The sequence below is a fragment of the Anabrus simplex genome, chromosome 8 (genome assembly GCF_040414725.1).
Source record: "Anabrus simplex isolate iqAnaSimp1 chromosome 8, ASM4041472v1, whole genome shotgun sequence".
Taxonomy (NCBI): domain Eukaryota; kingdom Metazoa; phylum Arthropoda; class Insecta; order Orthoptera; family Tettigoniidae; genus Anabrus; species Anabrus simplex.
The window spans coordinates 171,688,806-171,713,069 of NC_090272.1; the positions used below are offsets into that span (position 1 = coordinate 171,688,806).

Here is a 24,264-nt window from a genome sequence, read left to right on the forward strand (position 1 = left end):
ATTTAAAATGTTGCCTGGTAAAATTTTCAAAACTGTGCCAAGTGAATAATTTCTTTTTAAAACTGTGTCAAGTGAAATGTTTCTTTTGAAAATATTTAAAAATGGAGTCAAGTGAATTTTGCTTTTGAGTACGTGTTTGATCTCATTAACATTCAAACCGCAGAATAATCTCTTTATTTTCACTGTGCAGTTATAGTAAAGAAATGTTTGCGATAGATTCTATTGACATTCTATACGGAATAACCACGTTTCTTTACTCCCTTCATGGGAACCATTCAAACCATTCAATTTAATTTCAAACTGCACCAATAATCAGTCAAGTGTACACTATTGAACCAAATGAGTGAACCCAAACTTAGACTCCCAGATCATTTGCGATCTGCTAGAACTTGCAGGACTTCTAATCATCATGGCAATTCACAGGGTCCCATGGTACAGAGAGTTGACCTATGGTGTGAGGAAGGAATACCAGCAGCGAGGGACATCACCTGCCACAACACAAAGGACATTCACTCCTCTTTTCCAACTCCGGCTGTATTAAAGGTGACTTGCAACTTGTCTTCTTTTATGAATAAACAAACAGTTCAGTTTAAAAAATTTATTTCGAAAACCTCTCTCTCTGTACACATTCCAAGAATGGATTGTATATGCCTTGCGTAAATCCATGCTCTCCAAGATAGCTAAGTACGAGCATTCCTGGTACAATATATTTGTTGTTTTATACAATAATACTGCATTTGCTATATTTTAAAATTACACAACCACAACATACACAGTACTTACAACTTCGCATTCAAACAGCAACCAAATTCTAAACCCTGAAATAGCATTGACAACCTTCCATGAAGGTATCTTTACATCGGTCTGTTTTCAGACCAACTTGGCTGTACAGGAGCTGGGTGGACTCAGGATATCTTGTTCTTAAGTTGGAAATAACTGACATGAAAGTAGTGAGAATGATTGTTGTTACAATCAGGTAAGAGGGTACTCCAAATGAGGAGATATAGGCTAAGTTAGGAATAAAATTGTGAATGAGGCTGAATGCATAAACCAGCAGAGTTATGAAGCAAATGGAGGATAATAATGAACTCGGCTATATAGGTAAATAGAAGTAGAGAGAGACCAAGGCGATGATTGGCAGACTCAATTTTTAATGATTATATGATAAAGGGTGTTGAACTAAATGAGGCTGCAGAGCTAGTTACAAATAGAGGATTGAGAAGGTGTTTAGTTAATTCACAGAGGCTTCCAGACTGAATGCAAGTGAGTAACATGGGCTGTATTTTATTTTCAAAACAATTTGAGGGGGGAGGGGCATGGGGGGAGATATAAATATAATAGGCTAATATAAGCAAAATATCAAATTTGTCATACAAGGATGACACAAAGCTCAGTTAAAGCCCCTTGATGCAAAGAACAAAACTCGGTAAGCTCTAGGGCCCAAACCATGTTTTAAGGCCCTAAAACTATCCGTTATGGAGATATTGACACCACACTACCCCTACTCTAGGAATGAGATAAAGAAATGAACTGCTGTAACCATGGCAACGTCAGGACCAGGATTCTACAGCAGTGAGATTATCTACAATATATCACAAAAACCTAACATGTGACAGACATGGAAATTGGTATTTGGAATCGCCTTTAAAAATAAAAGAATACAAATTTTTGTTTTCAGAAAATACATTTAAGAGGTGTGGGGGGGGGGGTGAAAGGAAGTGAGGAAGGAGTTGAATTCTTTATATGAGGATACATATATCTCAGAAACTGAAGATGTTAAAGACATTAAAACTGGTACTTGGAGTCTTCTTTAAAAATAAATGAACACACTTTAGTTTTTGGAAAATCCACTTAAGGGGGTGAAAAGAATTAAAAAGCGGGTGAATTTTTAAAATGAGTTGTTCTTCTTCTACCACTTTTCCCACACCTGTCGGTTCACGGGTGCGAACTGTGTCACACATTTAGATTTGACCCCGTTTTATGGCTGAATGCCCTTCCTGATGCCAACTCTATGTGTAGGGATGTAATTACTATTGCGTGTTCCTGATGTGGTTACGAATGTGGTGTGTTGAGTGAATATGAAGAGTAGAGTATTGGGACAAACACAAACAACCTGTTCCAGAGTCAGAAGAATTAATCATATGCGATTAAAACCCCCGATCCAGCCCGGAATCAAACCCAGAACCCTGTGAACCGAAGGCCTCAACGCCAAGGAGTGGGACAATTTTTAAAATGAGTATATCTACAGTATGTCTCATAAACTTAACATGTTACAGACGTGAAAACTGGTATTTGTAATCTCCTTTAAAACTAAAGAAACACATATCTTTTGTTTTTGGAAAATCAACTTAAGCTGGAGATCAAAAATAAGTGAAGGAGTTGAATTCTCTTTATGAGGAAACCTACATCTCAAAAACTAAGATGTTACAGATGTATCTCATTTAGAAATAAAGAAACCCCCACTTTTTTTAAAAAAAACTTAAAAGAGGACTGTTTTTCACATGTAGAGTTCCATGTTGCATGTTCCAGATTTAGCTCTGCTAATAGCCTGGTCACCTTAACCCCAAAAGGCAATGCCACAAATGTGGTTTACAAAGAGGTTCTGGGGTAAATGAAATGCAATTTTTTTTGTGAGCTTTTATACTTTAGGGATTTTAAGATAATGTCTCAGTGCAGTACCGAGGAACAATTCATTTTTACCAAATTACGAAATACTCGTGAGCGAAGCCATGGGTAACAGCTAGTATGTACATAAACTTAACTGCTTTAGTTATAAGTAATCTTGATATTCACTGTTGTGTTGTGGGAAGTAAGTTAATGATGTGATGCTAGCCATTCACTAAATAAATAAATGTCTAGATAGAGTGTTGTCACAGAAAAACACATTGAATAGGCAGTACAGTATACGAGGACTGAGATAGCAGCAATTCAACTATACAAAGTCTTTTGAAAGCAAGTGTTTATGTGAACCTCTCATGCCACTATGAGGAAAAATATGGTAAGTGCTCCTTATCAAAGTATGAAAATAAGGGACATTTTTGGAAATTTGGCAAGTCTGTACTATTCTACAATAACATTATATTTCCAACAAGAATGAGTAGTGCTATGAAAAGGTTGCAAATATTGGACTGGTAAGTCTTTGGAGTAGAGAGACAAACAGCTCAATTAAGCAGTATGTTCCAAGCTGTCAGCAGAGAGATAGCATGAAATGGAATTACTAGACGATTAAGCTTGAATGGGATCTTAAAAAGTATGATAGATCACAATATGAAGTTGAAATTGAAATTTAAAAGAACAAATTGGGGCCAATATTCATTTATAGGAGGAGGAATTACGGATTGGAATAATTTACCAAGGGAGATATTTAAAATATTTCCAACTTCTTTGAAATAATTTACTAAAAGACTAAAAATCTGCCACCTGGGTGACAGCCCTAAAAGCAGATCAATGTTGATTGATCGATTGATTGATCAATCTCATTTACAAAAACACAAAACTTAGTCCAACAAAACGTATGACTTTGTTGTTGTTTCTTGTCAGTGTTATGAAAGATTCCAAATTTTACGAATTTAAAATTGTTATAGTATACAGTATACTTATCAAGAAATCTACATTAGTTTACATTGTAGAAGAAGACATTCAACTATCAGTTAGCGTATGTGCAGATAGTGGGTTTGAATCAATTTTTAGGTTTCCAGAAATGATGAAGTACCAGAAAATTTGTTTTACAAGAGTTGTTTTATATGCCAGGAAATTCACAGATACAAGGCTTCCATATTTGAGTAGGTTCAAATACCACTGGCCATAAAGCTTGCCAACTTGGGGCTAAGAATTTTGGCGCTTTCCTATTTGACTCACACAACCTGACTATACTGTCCTATGATCTTATTGGTGGGTAAACAAGAAACTGGATCAATATTACATTAATCCTTGTTTTTATACAAACTCCCATAACTTAGTAGCTTAAGGCTGTACTGGGGGGAAAATACAGTTTCTGAATGCTCTTCGGCTTTACAAGTACAGTATTTCCCTTGTAATTCCTTAAGCCTTGGCCATAGTTTCACTCTGATAAGTAACCTGACTCGATCTTCAAGCACAAAAATAAGGAAGGTTATAAGTCCTTGCAGAATGTTGTATACGTTCATGACCATCCATCTTATGTTCTCATGTTTTAAGGCCCAAGTGAAGATATCTGCTAACCAGATCAGTGTCACCAGAACAAAGAGCATCATGCACATTCTGGCCCTATAGGTAAAAAAAAAAAAAAAGAGAAAAAGTAAATTATTCATATATATTGGAATTCTGGACACAACACCCAAATGGAAAAAATTACTCAAAACAAACACAAAAAATAATCATCACACACAGAAACATATGCTATAAGATATTTTCATTTAAAACATTAGGGAACAGGTTAAACAGATAGATCATTTCAATTTTTTTTTTTTTTTTTTTTTTGCTACTTGCTTTACGTCGCACCAACACAGATAGGTCTTATGGCGACGATGGGACGGGAAAGGGCTAGGAGTTAGAAGGAAGCGGCCATGGCCTTAATTAAGGTACAGCCCCAGCATTTGCCTGGTGTGAAAATGGGAAACCACGGAAAACCACTTTCAGGGCTGCCAACAGTGGGGTTCGAACCTACTATCTCCCGAACACTGGATACTGGCCGCACTTAAGCGACTGCAGCTATCGAGCTCGGTTTTCAAGTATTTAAGATGTGCATTGTCCTAGGGTGGTAGTATAGTAAAAAAGATTGAATAAAGGTGCAGCAAAGCTAATACAGTGAGTTAACAGTTGTGATCAACAGTATTCTGTAAGAAAGAAGTCAGCTCCCGGACAACACTATTTTTACACCGGTCTGTTTTCAGACCAATGAGAGTGACAGTTGAATGGACCTAGGATATCTTATTTATAAGTTAGAATTAACAGACGTGAAAGTAGCAAGAATGATCGCTGGTACAATCAGTTGAGAGCAATGGCAGGTGGGTACTTGGAATGAGGAGATAATGACTATGTTAGGAATGAACTAGACGATGAAGCTGTACAAATAAATTGTCTCTGGTGTTGGCTCATGTGAGGTGAATGGAGGAGGGTAGGTTACCTAGGAGAATAATGGAATTGATCATGGAGGGTAAGAGAAGTAGAGGGAGGCCACGACTACAGTGGTTAGATTCATTTTCTAATGATTTAAAGATAAGAGGCATAAAACTAAACGTGGCCAAATAGAGGATTCTGGAGGCATTTAGTAAATTCACAGAGTCTTGCAGACTGAATGCTGAAAGGCATAACAATCTATATTGAGTGTGTGCATGCATGTGTAATTAGAGAAATCTCATCTGTAATACACTTGACTGGTTTGTTGTGTTATGAAAGATTCCAAATTTTACGAATTTAAAATTGTTATAGTATACAGTATACTTATCAAGAAATCTACATTAGTTTACATTGTAGAAGAAGACATTCAACTATCAGTTAGCGTATGTGCAGATAGTGGGTTTGAACCCCACTGTCAGCAGCCTTTTTTAATTTTTTTTATTTAGCTAATATATTTACAACTCGTGTTTCACCTACAGGTATATCACAGGATATTTACAGTTATGATAACAACATATGGATAAATTATTGAAGTGAATGGAAGATTTTCTTGAGAAATTCTGTTACTTCGACAGTATTCCAGTGGTATTTCACAATCGTTGGCAGGGGAGTTGATGGTAGCACAGCTGGTCGTTCTCTTGAGTACGTGGTGCATTCAGTCAACAGGTGTCGAGCAGTCTGTGAAGATTTTTCCGGACTGCTGCAGAGTGGTGAATCCATTATGTTCATTTTATGGAGATAGGATTTAAAGCAACCATGATTTGTAATAAACTGGGTGGTTATAAAGTTGGGCCAGATAGATGAGGACATTCTGTGTGGTATATTAGGAATGAATAATTTTGTATGGAAGGAATCTTTGGAGCTGGCATATATGGAGTTCCAAATTGTTGTATAGTATTCAGTTAGTACTTGTTTGGCATAATTTAGAGGTGGTGATTTGTAGTTTATTGTAGATTTATAGCTGGCAGCAACCCTGGCAAGATAGTCAGCTCTCTCGTTCCCCCGAAGTCCTGTGTGTCCTCTAATCCAGTGAAGAGTAATCTTGTTCATTTCGTTGAGGGTAATAAGTTTGTCTCTGATTTGAGTGGCAAGAGAATGGGTAGTTTTCTTATTAGCTATAGCAAAAATTGCAGCTTTTGAGTCAACATTAATAGCATAAGTTGAAGTATAGTTTTTATGTAGTTCTATCCATTCCACAGCCATGATGATGCCCAATAGTTTGGCTTGGAATACCAAGCAATTGATATCTAACCTTTTTATTTCAATGATTTCCTTCGAGTTTTTCTCGACTACCATTCCTGCTCCGACATGGTTTTGCATTTTCGATCTGTCTGTGAAGATGAGGACGTCTGTTTTATCTACAGCTCCTGAAGTATTGATGTTTATGTGATTATCTCTACGATGGTTTTTTCTTGATCTTTTTTGGATTTCAGTTTCTTTCAGTGAAGGAACTATTGCCTTTGTGGGCTGACCTCTGGAGATGGCTTTGATGTCGTTATGTAAAAGAATGGCTGCATCTATGGGCATTGTGCAGGCTATAGCTTGCAAGGCATTGTTGGAGACTGTTCTGTATGCCTTTGTTGCAAATATCAGAAAATATCTTTGTATTTGTTGCAATTTCAATTTGGCTCTTTTTGACATGGAGATGCTCCATACTTTTGTGGCATACAATAAGATGGGTAGAATAGCATGATTATATATCATCATCAAATGATGATAAGACATGCCCCAAGTCACTTTGGAACATCTGACTAAGTTGTTCTGGATTTGCATTATTTTAATGTCCATGTATTCCATGTGCGGGTACCAGTCCATTTTGTTGTCCAGCATTACTCCCAAATACTTCATTTTTGACACAATGTTGAGATCCCAAGCTGTAACTGAAGGATGACTGGTATATTCTTCCTTCTTCCTGATATACACTGGAATTAGTGCTGACTTTTCCTTACAAATTTTAAGTTTGTGTTTTTCGCACCAATGCCACACAATTTTGAGGGCTGTCTGAAGCGTGGAAAGGATATGAGAATGAGAAGGACCTTTGAACATGAGCATAACATCATCAGCATAAACAATTATATCCAGATCAGGCTCATTTGATAGCTGTACGATTAAGCCATTAATGATGACGTTCCATAGAGTGGGACCAGCAACCGAAACTTGGGGGCATCCTTTGGTGATGGCTTTTTTGGTTGAAGTCTTTCCCAGGGTGAAATGGGCTGTGTGATCTTGTAAGAAGTCCTTAGCCTTGAAGATGGTTTTCTATGGTTTCCCATTTTCACACCAAGCAAATGCTGGGTCTGTAGCTTAATTAAATAATAATAATAATAATAATAATAATAATAATAATAATAATAATAATAATAATAATAATAATAATAATAATAATAATAATAATAATACGGGAGATAGTAGGTTTGAATCCCACTATCGGCAGCCCTGAAGATGGTTTTCCGTGGTTTCCCATTTTCACACCAGGCAAATGCTGGGGCTGTACCTTAATTAAGGCCATGGCCGCTTCCTTCCAACTCCTAGGCCTTTCCTATCCCATCGTCGCCATAAGACCTATCTGTCTCAGTGCGACATAAAGCCCTTAGCAAAAAGAAATAATAATAATAATAATAATAATAATAATAATAATAATAATAATAATAATAATAATAATAATAATAATAATAATAATAATGTTACGTATTTTGCTTTACATCCCACTAACTACTTTTACGTTTTGCAGAGATGCCAAGGTGTCAGAATGTAGTCCTGCAGGAATTCTTTTACTTCTTCTTAATCTGTTTACCCTCCAGGGTTGGTTTATCCCTCGGACTCAGCAAGGGATCCCACCTCTACCGCCTCAAGGGCAGTGTCCTGGAGCATGAGACATTGGGTTGGGGATACAACTGGGGAGAATGACCAGTACCTCACCCAGGCAACCTCGCCTGCTATGCTGAACAGGGACCTTGTGGAGGGGGGGGGGAATGGGAAGATTGGAAGGGATAGACAAGAAAGAGGGAAGGAAGTGGCTGTACCATCCCTGCATTTGCCTGGAGGAGAAGTGGGAAACCACAGGAAACCACTTCCAGGATGGCTGAGGTGGGAATTGAACCCACCTCTACTCATTTTGACCTCCTGAGGCTGAGTGGACCGCGTTCCAGCCCTCGTACCACTTCTCAAATTTCGTGGCAGAACCGGGAACTGAACCCGGGCCTCCGAGGGTGGCAGCTAATCACACTAACCACTACACCACAAAGGCGGACAGTTCTTTTACATGCAGGTAAATCTACCGACATGAGGCTGGTAAATTTGAGCACCTTAAAATACCACTGGACTGAACCTGCCAAGATGGGGTCAGAAGGCCAGCGCCTTAACCATCTGAGCCACTCAGCCCAGCGGTGTACCTTAATTAAGGCCACAGTTGCTTCCTTTCCACTCCTAGCCCTTTCCTATCCCATTGTTGCCATAAGACGTATTTGTGTCAGTATGACATCTACTATTGTCCATTGTATGGGCCATACAATTAACTTGGAACATTATGTGCAAAACATACTTCAGTCATTTTTTGAAATGCTGATTGAGGAGGAAAAGCAATATGCCTACTTCCAGCAGGATAACACCTTTGCCCAATCAATGTTCAATGAGCAAATAATTATTCATGGACTTTTACCCCTCATTTCCCTGATTTAAATGTTTATGATATTTATTTGTGGGGAACTTTAAAACAGAAAATGTACAAATCCACAGACTCTTAAAGCTCCAGAGAATATCAGGCAACTGATACATTAAATTTTAAAGGAGGATATACAAGGTGTTTTGGAATTTCTTACACCAAAGTAACATTTGTATTCATAATGGTGGACGTCATTTGCAACAGCTGTTTTAATGAGAAGTAAGATCTAGTTTATTTTTAAACTTCATTTATTATTAACTCTTAACTAGCTCCCTCTGTGGAACGGTGGTAGAGTTTTGGCCTCCAGATCCCAACATAGTAGGTTCAAGCCCAGCAGAGGTAGTTGGATTTTTGAAGAGCAAAGAAAAGTCCATTCGAGACTTCATGTCGGCATGTAAAAGATCTCTGGTGGCACGTTTGGTGTTTACCACAGAAAAATTCATTAAAACTCAGCCACAGATGCCCAAGAGAGATTCAGTTTACTCTGCCATCTATTATTCCTAGAGAAAAACAGAATGTCAAAATTGATTAACAAGCAGCCAGAGGGCATCAAATTAACATGCTTGCACCTGGTAGCAGAGGTCATAGATTATTCTTCCTCCACCGCTTTTCCTACATCTTTGGGGTTGCGGGTGCAAACATGTGGATGTGTCCCTGTTTTATGCCCAGATGCCCTTCCCGACGCCAACCCTATATGGTGGAATGTAATTACTATTACATGTTTCTGTGGTGGTTGGTAGTGTTGTGGGTTGTCTGAATATGAAGAGGAAAATGTTGGAACAAACGCAAACACCCAGTCCCCTGGCCAGAATAGTGAATCAGACGCGATTAAAATCCTTGATCTGGCCGGGAATCAAACCCAGGACACTCTGAACCGAGGGCCTCAATGCTGACCATTCAGCCAATGAGTCAGACAGGCTATAATATTATTATTATTAATAATAATAATTCTCAACTTATAATTTAGGCCTACCATAATGATAAGGAATGCCTGCCTATGCTGACACAGCTTACCGGTGAGTGTAGCCATGGACTGCAGACAATCTGTTCCCCCAGTATCCCCTGCATAGTGTGATAACCTTTCACTGCCTCTTCCTGTATTTAGTCAGCAGTATGTTAAGATAGTTGAGCTTAAGGATAATGTTCATGTAGGAAGGTAACTAATACTAGCAAAGTACTAAAATTTGCTATGATAATAATAAACATACACAGGGTGGGTTTTCTAAACTTTTCAGCTGCTAATCTCAGCCCACCTAATGACTATGATCATTAAGGCATAATGAAATGATGCTGCCCATCTCGCAATGGTTCGGTACAGAAGGTCATTATTCCCCACAGCTTCTACATGCTCCCTATGACATTCTTTGGCATTGCAATCCCAGTGAATGGCTATTTCTATTTACGCATGCTGTTCTTGCCTCGTCACATTCATTCTGCATGAAGTCTGATTTACTACTGCAGTCCCATCGCTCTGTCCGTGGTACCTCTCCATTGCACTGCCATCGTGTGCTATGTCCATGTACTATGAGTGTCATTCTTTCCAGGGCATAAGACCATTGTATGGTAGCACCGTGCAAATGTGAGAAAATAATAGTTGCCATGACTTAAGCCCCAACCCTCCTATAACATTGAAGTTTTTCAGTCTGTTGAAATTAATGTATGATTAATGAAATAGGAAATACATGAAAAAATATTTACTCAATATAACAGGATGTAACCCTGGACAGCTGAGGTAAAGGGAAGCACAATAAGTGGAGAGCATCATTAAGAACAGTAATTGTTCTGAATTATTCAGAATAAATGAGGCGTCTAGTATCAAAGCCGGCCAAGTCACAAAATTTATGAAAATGAGTTAAGGTTATCAATTTGAAGTAGAAGTATAGCACTATCAGGTGAAACAAGAATATGCTTTAAAATCGTCCATGTCTTCATGTTACAGAGCACTGAATTCTTGGTCATGCAACAGAATAGGCCAAGTCATGCAGGCAGTGAATTCATAACCGGCCATGTCATGTTGCAGCATTATTGTCTGGAATCTTGTGTTGTTATATTATGCAACAATGTGATGTCAGTAGGCAAAATTGTTCCTTATATATTCTGTGAAGTCATAATATTTCGTATTTTTTTGTTTGCAACACTGATTTACGTATTTGCAGGCTTCTTACCGTCATTTGCGCGAAAGCAATCCTATTTCCAGTATACTAATATTTTGTCGTTATTGTGTAGTATAACGTATATATTTTTCCGAGTGGTAAACAGAAAAATTTATTTTCATACCATGTCTTACATAATAGAAACATCAATAGATGAAACCCCCAGATCAAGTGCAAGAAAGGGAACAAGAGATAGAGCACAGTGGAAATCACAACAATGAAGGCGAGAGTGGTAAGACTAATATTTCATTTTATTTTACTACTTATTATCAAAGTTTCTCGCACAAAATTCTGTTTGTGTAAAAGGTGAGGTATTATACAATAATGATCTTAGGAAGTACCGAAGTCTGTGTAAAAGAGGAAAATCACTGTCTCAAATGACACCTCACACAGTGATCAAAGGCATTACTCTTCCTGTCTCTAAAATAAAAGACAAAAATCTCCTGCTGAACCACTTTGGCTCAACATGGCAAGATCATCCATCACTGCAGTTTTATAAAACTATAATATTAGCAAGTGAAACAGCTTTCACTGGTCATGAGAGTTCCAACACCATCTCTGAAGTCTGCATCAACAGACCACGTGAAATACCAGACATTTTATTTTAAAAAAGGAGCAATTTGTATGTGTGAACAGTACCTATCATAATGATTCTAGTAATATAAGTGACTATTATTGCTGATCATTTTCTTTTACTGTGTTCATGATCTAAATGAACTACAAAAGTTTAGTGAGAGAACTCCTATTTTGTATTCTTCTCATTTTCCTGATGTTCTCAATATATTATTATCCCATTTATGCTGAAATTCTTTATTTAAATTGCAATAAAGAAAAATAATTACAATATCAATTTATTTTCATTAAATTGCCTTTTTTCACAAGGTTTTGGAATTTAAATTGAATACAGTTTTAGAAAAAAGCCTAAAATTATACAAAATTGCAACAAAACGGCCAAGTCAAAATTTATATTAACAAAAAAGATGGGTTCATTATGAGTCAGATTTCTCAGAGTAATGGAACATAAATATTAAACCATAAAGGGTATAACTATGAAAAAAAATATATTGTGGCTATCATTGCTTTGTCTCTACAAGTTTTTCACCCATATTGAAAAATATGCCTTCAGTGACTTGGCCGGTTTTGTTACTAGACGCCTCAAATATTTATTTTGTATTTTTTATTTAAACAAATTTCTTGTTGTGAATTTGTATACAAGGGAGCTGCAAATAAAGAAAGATCTGTTTAAATAGAAAATACAATGTTGCCATTGATGCTTTCACGGCCGGTACTAATAGACATGATGCTGTATAGGCTTTTGGGCTATGCCGTGTCAAGAAAATAAGGTGAAATTCTTTACGTTTCGCAGAGAACTGTGCTCTGCGTCATCAGAAGAAAATCTCGACTGTCCACGAGAAAGGCTTCTTAAACAATGACTTTTTGAAATTTAGATGTTATAATAGATGTGGAAGTGGTACGTTCATTTGTAACCAGATGGCTCCCCAGACGTGGCACAGTGCTAGCGTTCGAAGCGGAAGCTGAAAGAACCATCAGAATCAGTCAAAGAGGGTCACATAACATGTGTACATAACGTATGACATTGATACAAGCCTGAAATGAAACATCTGGCGATGAGGAACGTACGAATTTGGAAAACACCGAAACAAAATAACAATAGTGAAGGGACAGGGAAGGGAACTACCTACGTAAATCATTAATGGCTGGCAACCAGGTATTACTTAATTGATAGCCAGTGTCCCTGTTGAAATTGTTAGGATTGTTTAAGAAGCCTTTCTCGTGGACGGTCAAGATTTTCTTCTGATGATGCAGAGCACAGTTCTCTGCGAAACGTAAAGAATTTCACCTTATTTTCTTGACATGTCATAAGTCCAAAACCCTATACAGCATCATATCTACAAATACAATGTTGTTGCTTACAAACAAACAAACAAGTAAATAAATAAATAAATAAATAAATAAATAAATAAATAAATAAATAAATAAATAAATAAATAAATAAATAAATAAATAAATAACATTTAATTAATAACAGAATGACATGTTTTGTTCTTGAAAGAACATCATTGGATAAATTTATTTTTAATGAATTCAAAAATATTATGAACAAGTGTAAAAACATTTATGTTATGGTATGGCATCACTTACTTTTGTCTGGGAATTCGATGGGGTCCTTTTGAATTCCACGGATATTTACTTATTTTGACCATTGTGAAGATGTACATTATTATGTTGAGGATCAGAACAGTACCAACAGGAATGAACAAATAAGGTTCTGAATTCGTATCTAAGGAAGCTGCAAATGAAGAAAGAAATTTGTTTAAATAAAAATACAATGTTGTTGCTTACAAAACTATATATAAATAAAATTATAATTTTACCAATATACTTAAAACTTTTGCTTCATACTTCGCTTTTATCTTTGATGATAGGAATGGAAATGAACAGACAAATGCAAGTTAAGTCATATTTAAAAAGATGGGATCATATAACAGGATAAGGACAAAGACAGGTCAATGACACTGTTCTTACATGCTTAAGAACAATTGCTTTCTCCAGCATATAAGTTGCAATAATTCCTTAAACTACATTTTACAACTAATAGCTAGCTATACCTTGTAGTTAACAAATTATTTGTTCATTTAACATTTAGGGTGTCCCATCCAAAAGTTAATAGCAAATGATGCTGGTGCTGAACAGCATTCTGAATGATATAAGTTGCCTCAAGGCAGGAGTACGTTAATGACTCGGTCACAATATTTCTTGAACTCAAGTTTAGTCACCAGTGTATGTGTCACTTCTACTTCCTCTCCTTCTCCTTTCTGGCATTCTTCGCAAGTGGAACAATACTAATAAAATAATCCTTAAGTCTAACCTAAGCATACTGAAGTATGTGTGAGTTTTACCAAACTCTCTGTTGTTGATTGGCAGGCCACTCCTGAAATAATGAACTTCATAGAATTGAACTGCAACAAAATATGGCCACATACTCATATAGACATCTCCTCCATCACCACTTTTATTTGATTTTATCATCTGGCTCCATGGCTAAATGGTTAGCGTGCAGGCTTTTGGTCCCGGGGGTCTCCCAGGTTCAATTCCTGGCTGGGTCGGAGATTTTAACCTTCATTGGTTAATTGCAATGGCTTGGGGACAAGGTGTGTATGCCATCTTCAGCATTAGAATTCACCAAAGTTAGGGTCCCATCCTCACAGGCATGCATGTCACCTATACAGCGACAACTATTATTATTATTATTATTATTATTATTATTATTGTTATTATTATTATTATTATTATTATTATTTATTTATTTATTTATTTATTTATTTATTTATTTATTTATTTATTTATTTATTTACAGAGTTTACGCCCACATTGGAGCACTTAAATCAGACTACAACTAATTTGTCTTCCTTTTCTTCTCCCAAAAAGTCTTGAGCCTGGTTGACCTGGCTGCCCTCTCCGCATCCGTTATAACATATTGTTTCCTCTGTACAGTGGTCAGAGGAAGCCTGATGCATTTATTCTTCAAAATATTTTTCTCGCCTCTGTTTTCTATGGTTTGCATGGTAATATTCAACTCCTCCAAATCCCTTTTGACTTCTTTAAACCAATTGTTTTTTGATTTACTATTCCAAAAGTAATTAAATAATTGTTTTAAAACTCTGTTATCACTTAGTCAAAATATATGACAAAAAAAGGCAATCCTTCTTTTTCTCATTGTGTCTGTGATGGACTCACTTTCCCGATAGATAACCTCATTCGGCAACAATCTCCACTGTCCATCCACCTGATGTTTCTTGTTTATGATCGTCCTGAGTATCCTTCGATCAACTCGTTGTAAGCGTTCTGTTGTTGATCTAGTATTGAGTTTAAATAATGTTTCACAAGCATACGTTGCTTCTGGTTTAATAACAGAGTTATAATGCCTAAATTTAGCATTAATCGAAAGACATTTCTTTTTGTATGTAGGCCAAGTTATCCGTTGTGCCTGCTTCAGTTTATATATTCTGCTCTCTATTGATGATTTTTCATTGCAATTCCAAGTGAGATTTTCACCCAAATATTTAAATGTACTTACAATTTCAATTCGTTTATTATTATTTAATAATAACTCTGAATTTAAAGTTCTGAAAGTAGGCATTATTTTTGTTTTATCATACGAAATTTGCCATACAACTTTTTTCGCTACATTTGCAAGTTCTTCCAATTGAACTTTAGCCTCTTCGAAACCATTTGCCAGTATCACAAGATCATCCACGAATGCCAAGCAATTTAGTTTGATATTTTTTCCAATTTTGACTTTTGGAATTATTATTATTATTATTATTATTATTATTCCGGGGTATCTGTGGAACGCAGAGGTGAAAAAAGGTGCAGGCTTGAATGGGTCTAACTGCACTGCCAAGAATTGAATTAAAACTTTAACAAAGGTTATATTTCTTTCATTATGAAAAAAACAAACTTAACAAATTTCCACACGGGGAAAACAACAATCAGGTACATTCTTGAAATCAGACAAGGAAAAATCCAAGAATCAGAACCTTAGCACTTTGGGCTTTAAGCGCCTAGTTTTACAAGTTTACAAATGGAAGAAGAATTATTTAGTTAAGGGCAGAAATCCCCTAATTCCAGAACAGTTGCTCCCTAAATCATAATATCAGGCCTCTCAGAGGCACACTTTTCAATTACAAAACATAAAAAGAGCTAACAGGCTCTCAGGTCTCCAAGCCTACTCAAGGCAACATCAACTTACAATTACTGGCCTCTCAAGGCACAATTTACAATTTGAAAATGATTTATACAGGGGTATTTAATACCCAACCTACGGGGCCTTCATGAAACAGGAACAGGTTAAATAACTGGCCCAAACACAAAATGAATGGAGACGAACTGCGCTCCAAGATAATGAAAACTTAGAAACCTAGAAGTTACCTCAATCCAAGATGAAGGGGAGCTCGAGAGGGTAATTCACTCTCTATCCCCGATTTACAGTTAAAGAGTTTACAAAGTTTTTACATTAGCCAAAAGAAGAAAAGTATGTTACATAACTAAAGAGTCAGACCTTTCCCTCGGATTAAACTGTGGAGGTAGCAAGAAAGAATAAAGTTATGTGGCCCTTACCTTATAGATGTTCTGGTTGCCGACGGAAGAGGCCGCCCGCCTCGTGGTTAAACACACACGCTCTGAAAGACGACGATCAATTGGCCAAGAAACATGAAAAGCCACAGTTTATAAACCCTCAGGGAAGGTTTGAGATCATTCAAGATTAATCAGGACACACCCTCTTAATTTTATTGGTTAAATTCAAAAGTAACACTCAAAATTGAACAAGAAGCCTGTGATAGGTTGAAAGTTAATTACAGAAATTTTTCATTGGCCAGATTCAAAACTGGCAGAAAGAAAAAGGAAATATTGCCAAACCAAAAATAAATGAACATCATTCAGTTACAAAAACCTAGAAATACAAAACTTCTTTAAATTATAACTTCTTACACCTCGCACCAGGGTGCATGATCATAGTTTTCTTTTATAGTGTCATCTATGGTAGAAAGTCCAAACTTCTTGATGAATGACAAACAAAACCAGGAGAATTCACTCAATTTAGGAAACTTCATAATAACAAAATTACTCAATATTTTAGTGGTGACATCTTCTGATTAAAGTTCCAAGTTGGTGTAGTTTCAGTTTCACGGTTTTACCAATAGAGGAGTTTATTTAGGCGCTAATTTTGAATGTGCGGCATTGAGGTGTACCTCCCGGTACAGACCTTCCACCCCCCCCCCCCCTCCAATGTTCTTCCTTGGGGTGACACAGAAGAATTTTGAGAAAACATTTTCAGTTGAAGATTTAAAAAATCTAAGTTTTTTTTTTTTTTGAAGTTGATTGGTAGAAACTTGTTTAACTCCAGCTTTAGAGTGTCCTTGTTGTTGTAGAATATGAAATACATGTTGATAGATTTGACGGCAAGTCCTGGCGCCGCATGCCAGGAGTAGGTCGCCCGGACCCCCCGAGTACTCTTGAGATACACCATTCCCGCTACTATGAGAGGGGGTAGTCGTGATGATGGTCGCCGCAGATTAGAAGTATATGTACAGTCCCCAGATGAGTTGGTGGTAGGGTCACCGCACTTCAGCCTTTGCCAGGAAGATGCACTCCGGCGCGCTGTTCAGAAGGAGGCCTTACTAGAGCGAAGAGGGCCCTTTCTCCTCTCTTGTGTCCCTCACAAGATGTTACAGTACAGAAACAAACGGCTGAGGGGGCACTGAAACAGTGAGGTCTAGGCGACAGAGAAGTGTTGTTACTTGAAATTAGAGAGTACGATCTTTATTGGTGATGCAGAGGGGCGGGCGGCATGGAAGGTTCTTCTGTGCCAATAGTGCGGAGATGCAGGAGACGGGCTTGGTAATGGCCACTAAGGAACTGACAGCAGGAAAACCAGGGGGGAAGATCGTGCATACAAATCATACACATAAATAAATAAAACCCTAGGGCAGAAGGCCTTAAATTTTAAAAAAAATGAAATATAACCTTCAAAACTCCTGCTAAATTTTGATGGCTAACGTTAACAATGAAATTACACAGGTTTCACCTGGGACAGTTGCACTCTTAAGATCCTCTCTGTGGCTGGATTGCTTACTAATAATGTAACAAGAGTCAAAAAATCTAAAATAATGCACAGCCCATGAAATCTGGGGGCAAGCTTGCCCACAGGAACAAAGTTCCTAACCATGACTTGATCTCCGACTTTTAAATTGGTGGGCCTCTGTCCACGATCATATCTTTCCCTAACCTTTTCATGAGAAACCTTCAGGTTGTGCTTAGCCTTCTTCCATAGATCCCTAATATTATCGGGATCTATTGTCTCTGACAAAGGTTAGAGAGCGGCGTGTTAGGAACAAATTTAAACACAAGAGAAGCTGGAGTAAACTTATGGGACTCATGAACCGCCGAATTTAAAGCAAAGGCCAATGCAGGGACGTATCCCACCTGGAATGATCTTCATGATGAAATGCAATGAGAGCCAATCTAAGATTACAATTGAACCGCTCCACCAGAGATGGTTGAGGATAATACACCGATGTAGTTACAGTACATGTGATATAGACAGATCAAAACAGAATTTGCGGAATAAGTTGGATGTGAATGCTTTAGCATTATCAGAAACAATATATTGACAGAGGCCAAAAGAAGCAAATATAGTATTTAACCTCCTCATTCAGTTACAAAAACCTAGAAATACAAAACTTCTTTAAATTATAACTTCTTACACCTCGCACCAGGGTGCATGATCATAGTTTTTTTGTAGTGTCATCTATGGAAGAAAGTCCAATCTTCTTGATGAATGGCAAACAAAACCAGGAGAAATTCACTCAATTTAGGAAACTTCACAATAACAAAATTACTCAATATTTTAGTGGTGTCATCTTCTGATTAAAGTTCCAAGTTGGTGTAGTTTCAGTTTCATGGTTTTACCAATAGAGGAGTTCATTTAGGTGCAAATTTTGAATGCAAGGCGTTGAGGTGTACCTCCCGGTACAATTATTATTATTATTATTATTATTATTATTATTATTATTATTATTATTATTATTATTATTATTATTATTATTATTATTATTATTATTATTATTATTATTATTGTTATTGTTATTATTATTATTATTATTATTATTATTATTATTATTATTATTATTATTATTATTATTATTATTATTATTAGATTTTATCTTCTTTAATTTGTGACTCATTTTACTTCTCAAGTCATGGAGTTTTTTCGCCACTGGTTGTTTTTAAATGATTTACAAGAATGCGTGTTGCAGACAGTTTTCGTAACTGACGGATTTCACATCCCATAACTCCTCACGACACTCCACGAGTTCTTCCTTGGACCATGATTTTGATAATGACATAGTTTCTGCTCATGTGCAAGAAGTTTGGAAGTTTATGAGCGGCTGACATGTCTCGTTGCATAGTTCTGCTCTGTGTGAGGGCCACTTGCAGTCACAGCTACACTCATGATATTGCACACAGATAGCTTCTTGCAGGTGGAAAGTCACCAGTGTATTCCTAGATGTATAAATCACAGATGACTATGATTGGGTAATTGTACCTCTAATTCTTGTGCTATTTTTATGGATATGAGTTTTTTAGTATTTTAAATGCTATATAATGTTTCCATATCAGAACTGATGAGAATTTAACAGATTCTTCACATTATAGCAATATCCTTTACTCCTCTCAAGATCATTCCTCTCCAAACTCCTTTAATTAATTTTTTTTTCTGCTGACCTTGATGGTATTATGTTTGCAAGGCCTAATGAGTCATTTCCTTTCTTAAGCCAATATCTTCATTCTTTGAATGGTAGAACTTCTTTCTGCAACAGTCATTTTGTCTTTTAAACTACAATCAACACTGCAACCACCACCACCACCACCACCACCACCACCACTGCAGAAGCCTCAGACTACTATTTATCAATCACCAATGATCTGCATTTAGGGGGCTGTTGCTCCACCAAATTTTACTGTACCTATCATTTGTTTGTATTGACACTTTCACTATTGCTGGTTATCAGATAAAAGGAATTCTACTTATTCCACTTACATTCACAAAATCGGTGTTAAAGAAATCTTCCTCCAGTCACTTACTGTAATACCTAGAACTCTAGGAAATGGCTTAAAAACATTTAATTCTCTCTGATTCAAGGAATCAGCCATACATTGCTGGTCATTTACCTAACTACAGTAAATAAAAAGCTAATTGTAACCAACCTTGGGAATAACAGTTGACGCTGATCAGATTGTACCGCAAGTAGGTATTGGGTATGGTAGGTCCATAACCCTGCAGGAAGATAAGTATCATGGGCAGTAAGGAGAAGAACCAAGCATACGCAGAGTAGACCATAAAAACTTTCATCATAAATCTCTTCTCCTTTTGTTTACGCTCCAAGTCACTCCTTTCATCCCACTCTTCTGTTCCTGTTATGTATATATTGTTAAACTTCACCCATTTCTTACATCCTGGGTAATATAATTTCCACCACCATTTAGGTTCCTCAGGATTCCTCTCTGGTAGTGTGGCCACACTGAAAAATAGGAATATCAGATTTAGTATTCTAGTTCAATGTCAGTAACGAATAGAGATCAAATCTATATATATAAAGTAACTTGTCCTGACTGACTGACTGACTGACTGATTCATCATCGCCGAGCCAAAACTACTGGACATAAAGAAATTAAATTTTGAGGATACATTTACATTACAATGTAAGTGCTCGTTAAGGGAGGATTTTTTGATATTCCGTCGCCAACGGGGTGAAAAGGTGGGGTGAATTTTTGAAACAAGTGTATCTATATCTCACAACTTTAAAAGTTTACAGATCTAAAAGTTGGTATTTAGAATCTCTTCTAAAAATAAAGAAACATGTATTTTTTTGTTTTCGGAAAATTCCAATAGGAGGGGTAAAAAAGGGTGAAAATCGGGTTGAATGCCTTTAATGGGGATACTTATATCTCAGAAACTGAAGATATTACTCACCTGAAAATGGGTATTTGAGTTTTCATTTAAAAACAAAGAAACACGTACTTTTTGTTTTTGGAAAATCCAATTAATGGCGGTTAAATGGGAGTGACAAATTGGGGTGATTTTTAGAAAGATTATAACTTCAGTGTATCTCAGAAACGTAAAATGTTACAGACGTAAAAATTGGTATTTGGAATCTCCTGTAAAAATAAAGAAACATAGGTGATTTGTTTTTGGAAACTCCACTTAAGGGGAACTAAAAAGGGGGTGAAATTTTAAAATGAGCATTTCTACATTGTATATCTCATAAACTTAACATGTTATGGAAGTGAAAAATAGTATTTTTGATCTCTACTAAAAGTAAAGAAACATGTATTTTTGTTTTCAGAAAAAACACTTGGGTGAAGAGTGAATGAAAAAGGGATTGAATTTTTTAAATTACGATACTGATATCTCAAAAACTGAAGATGTTACAGATGTGAGGTTTGGTATTTGAAATCTCCTTTAAAATAAAGAAATACGTAGTTTTTGTTTTCGGAAATCCACTTAAAGTGGGGAGGGGAGGGAAATTGAAAAATTAGTTGAAATATTTACATGAAGATATTATTATCTCAAAAACGAAAGATTTTGCAGACCTGAACATTGGTATTTGGAATCTTTATTAAAAGTAAAGAAACACGTATTCTCGGAAAATCCAATGAAGGGGGCGGAGGTGAAAGGATTGAAAAATTAATTGAATTAATTGTATGTGGATATGTACATCTAATAGAAACTAAAGTTGTTACATACGTGAAAATTGGTATTTGTATCTCCTTTAAAAACAAAGAAAAACGCGTTTTTGAGGGGAAATCATCTTGGGTGGCGGGGATGAAAAGGAATTGAATTCCTTTTATGAGGACACATATCTCAAATCCGAAGATGTTAGAGTCATGATAATTGGTATTTAGAAGATCCTTTACTATTAAAGAAACAAGTATTTTCTGCCGGAATATTCACTTCGGGGGGAGGGGGGTGAAAGGAAGTGAAAAAAGTGAATTATTTTGATGGGGATACTCATATCTCAAAACTGAAGGTAACAGGCGTGAACATTGGTATTTGGATTCTCCTTTAAACATAAAGAAACATGCCTTCTTTATTCTTGGGGTGGGGGTAAATCAACTTAATGTCGGTGTCGCTGGGGTGAAAAAGTAGTTGAAACCAATTGATTTTACTGTTCATAATGTACTTATTCTGATCATAAACCGATCATTTTTAATCTTTCCTGGGTTCGTTTCCAAGAGCCATCTTTCCCTTTGGAGAACTTCAAGTTAGACTACAGTAGATTCTCCAAGCATATAAATAAAAATTTAAACACATTTGAAATAAACGATAGGAATTATATTGACCGTGCAATTGTTCACATCTATAATAAGGTCAATAATGCACGGAAGTATATCATTCGCATCGCTAGAAATCCCGCGCACTTGCCTACGCGCGACAATGGTGCTGGTCACATTGTCAGTAATGACAATGGCAGCAGATGTAATTTACTGCCAAGTAGCGGTCTTGCATCTTGCTGTGGGGTCCAGAACATCAATAATAATAATAATAATAATAATAATAATAATAATAATAATAATAATAATAATAATAATAATAATAATAATAATAATGTTCTGGACCGTTGTCAATATGTGCGGATCGCGCTGGAAATGGGTTCTGGCCGGGTAATGACTACGAATGCAGTCCGGCCACGGGTTCAGTACCACCAAGGCACCCAAGACGACACCACTCCGGATCTCCTCAAGGATTTGATCCATAATAAAAATGCTTACAGGAAAAGATGGCAACGATTTAGGGACCCATCTGACCGGGTGGAATACCTGGACCTAGACCGGGAAGTACGAAATTGATTCCTGGAAATAAAGATTGAAAAACGGAAGGAACTTTGTCGTAATCTCTAAGAAAACGAGTCAGATTGCGAATTTTGGTGGATTATATATAAAACGTTAAGCATTTAATTATAAATTTCAGTATAATACCGTAGCAAAGCACGGGTATCTTGCTAGTTAAACAATAAAAGTGTATCTACTCTAAGTTCAACTGCATTTGAAATTTAGCTAAAGACTTGTGTTAAATACAAGAAAATCAAAATGTAAGTTTCAATAAAGTTTTGTAGGTAAACAGGTACACACAGATCAATACAAAGAACACTTGCTTTATTTAAGAATCATTTCTTCACCTTTTGACACAATCACGAAATCTGTATCAAGTAGGTTACATAGTACAGTTCATGCAGCTGTAAGCTTTCATTCAAGAAATGGTGGATTCTAACACCCTCATTGGCAGCCCCATTATTCCCATCTTCACACCAGGAAAATGCCATGGTTGAACCTTTATTGAGGCTCAGACTACTATCTTCCCAGTACTGGCCTTTTGTTATCCCAGTGCTGCCAAAGAAATACCTCTTGTTGTTCTGACAGCCAGAAAAGAAAACAGTTTAATGCTCATTACAGTGTTTGAAACCTGACTGATAGAATAAATAATACATCTGTTGAAATGTCAGATTAGTTACGAGGGTTGGGGCAAAAGTCATGGCAACTATTTTTTTTTTCTTGAAGATACTAGTCTGGTTGGAAAATGTGACATATACAGATGAAAGGACAAGGTATTAACTACATGTGTGGACAATTAATAGCACTGAAATATCGTAAGACACTAATTTATTACGGTAGTATACAGGGCAATTAAGCCTTCCCGGTGCAAAAGAATGACAACACAGTACACATAAAGTTGACATGACAAACGTGGGCCTAAAGACCCTCAAAGTAGTCCCCTGCTACTAACACCACACGCTGCCAACGATGTGGGAGGCGCTGAATACCATCTGCCTCAGCATTTGCTGCACCATGTGTGAATCGGGTCACCTGTTGGCGTGCAGCATTTGCAATGTCCTCTTGTGTTGCAAACCACCTACCACGTAGTGGTTCCTTAATCTTTCGAATGAGATCAAAGTCACACGGCGAAATGTCAGGAGAGTGTGGTTGGTGCTCCAATTCTTCCCATCCCCAGCGTCACAGTAGCTGCCCTACACACTCTGCTTTATGTGGTTTTGCATTGTCATGCAGGATTATTGCACAGTCCACAAGATTCGGATGTTTCTCCCGAATCCCACGTCATACCTTTCGTACCTGTCGCACCAGGAAGTCCCTGTAGTACTATGCGGTCACTGTTCTGCCATGTGGAACAAAGTGGCAAACAATGACACCCCTGACGTTGTACACCATGATCACCATCAATTTAACTGGGGAAGGATTCTAACAGACCTAATATATTTATTTATTTATTTATTTATTTATTTATTTATTTATTTATTTATTTATTTATTTATTTATTTATTTGTTATTTTATTTATTATTATTTGTGTATTTATTTATTTGTTTAGCCTTTTGAGTGCTATTTCCAGAAGAGCAAACAATTTTGTGCTGAATTATTTTCTCAACTCTGTACCTCATCAAGGCTGGCTCTACAGTGTAGGAACAGCGTGCCTGCCTCTTACCAAGATGCCACAGATTTGGTTCCTGGCCAGGTCAGGGATTTTTACCTGGATCTGAGGGCTGGTTCAAGGTCCACTAAGCGTACGTGATTACAATTGAGAAGTTATCTGACAGTGAGATGGTGGCCCTGGTCTAGCGAACCAAGAATAACAGCCAAGAGGATTCGTCATGCTGACCTGACCACATGACACCACACAATCCGCAGGTCTCCTGGATGAGCAGCAGTCGCTTGGTAGTTCACGGCCCTTTGGGGCTATTGCGCCGTGGTGTTTG

General features: G+C 36.9%; 1 protein-coding gene across 2 annotated transcripts in view; it reads right to left on the reverse strand.

Moving 5' to 3' along the window:
* Positions 1–252: 252 nt before the first annotated feature.
* Positions 253–24,264, reverse strand: part of LOC136879255 (G-protein coupled receptor Mth2) — a 133,288-nt gene continuing 109,276 nt past the window's right edge. For both annotated transcript variants that reach the window (XM_067153069.2, XM_067153068.2), the window contains 3 exons: positions 19,705–20,018; positions 13,075–13,222; positions 253–4,245 (listed from right to left, as the gene is read on the reverse strand). In XM_067153069.2, coding sequence (XP_067009170.2) covers positions 3,924–4,245; positions 13,075–13,222; positions 19,705–20,018 — 784 coding nt within the window. In that variant the 3' untranslated portion in view covers positions 253–3,923. The remainder of the gene's footprint in view (positions 4,246–13,074; positions 13,223–19,704; positions 20,019–24,264) is intronic.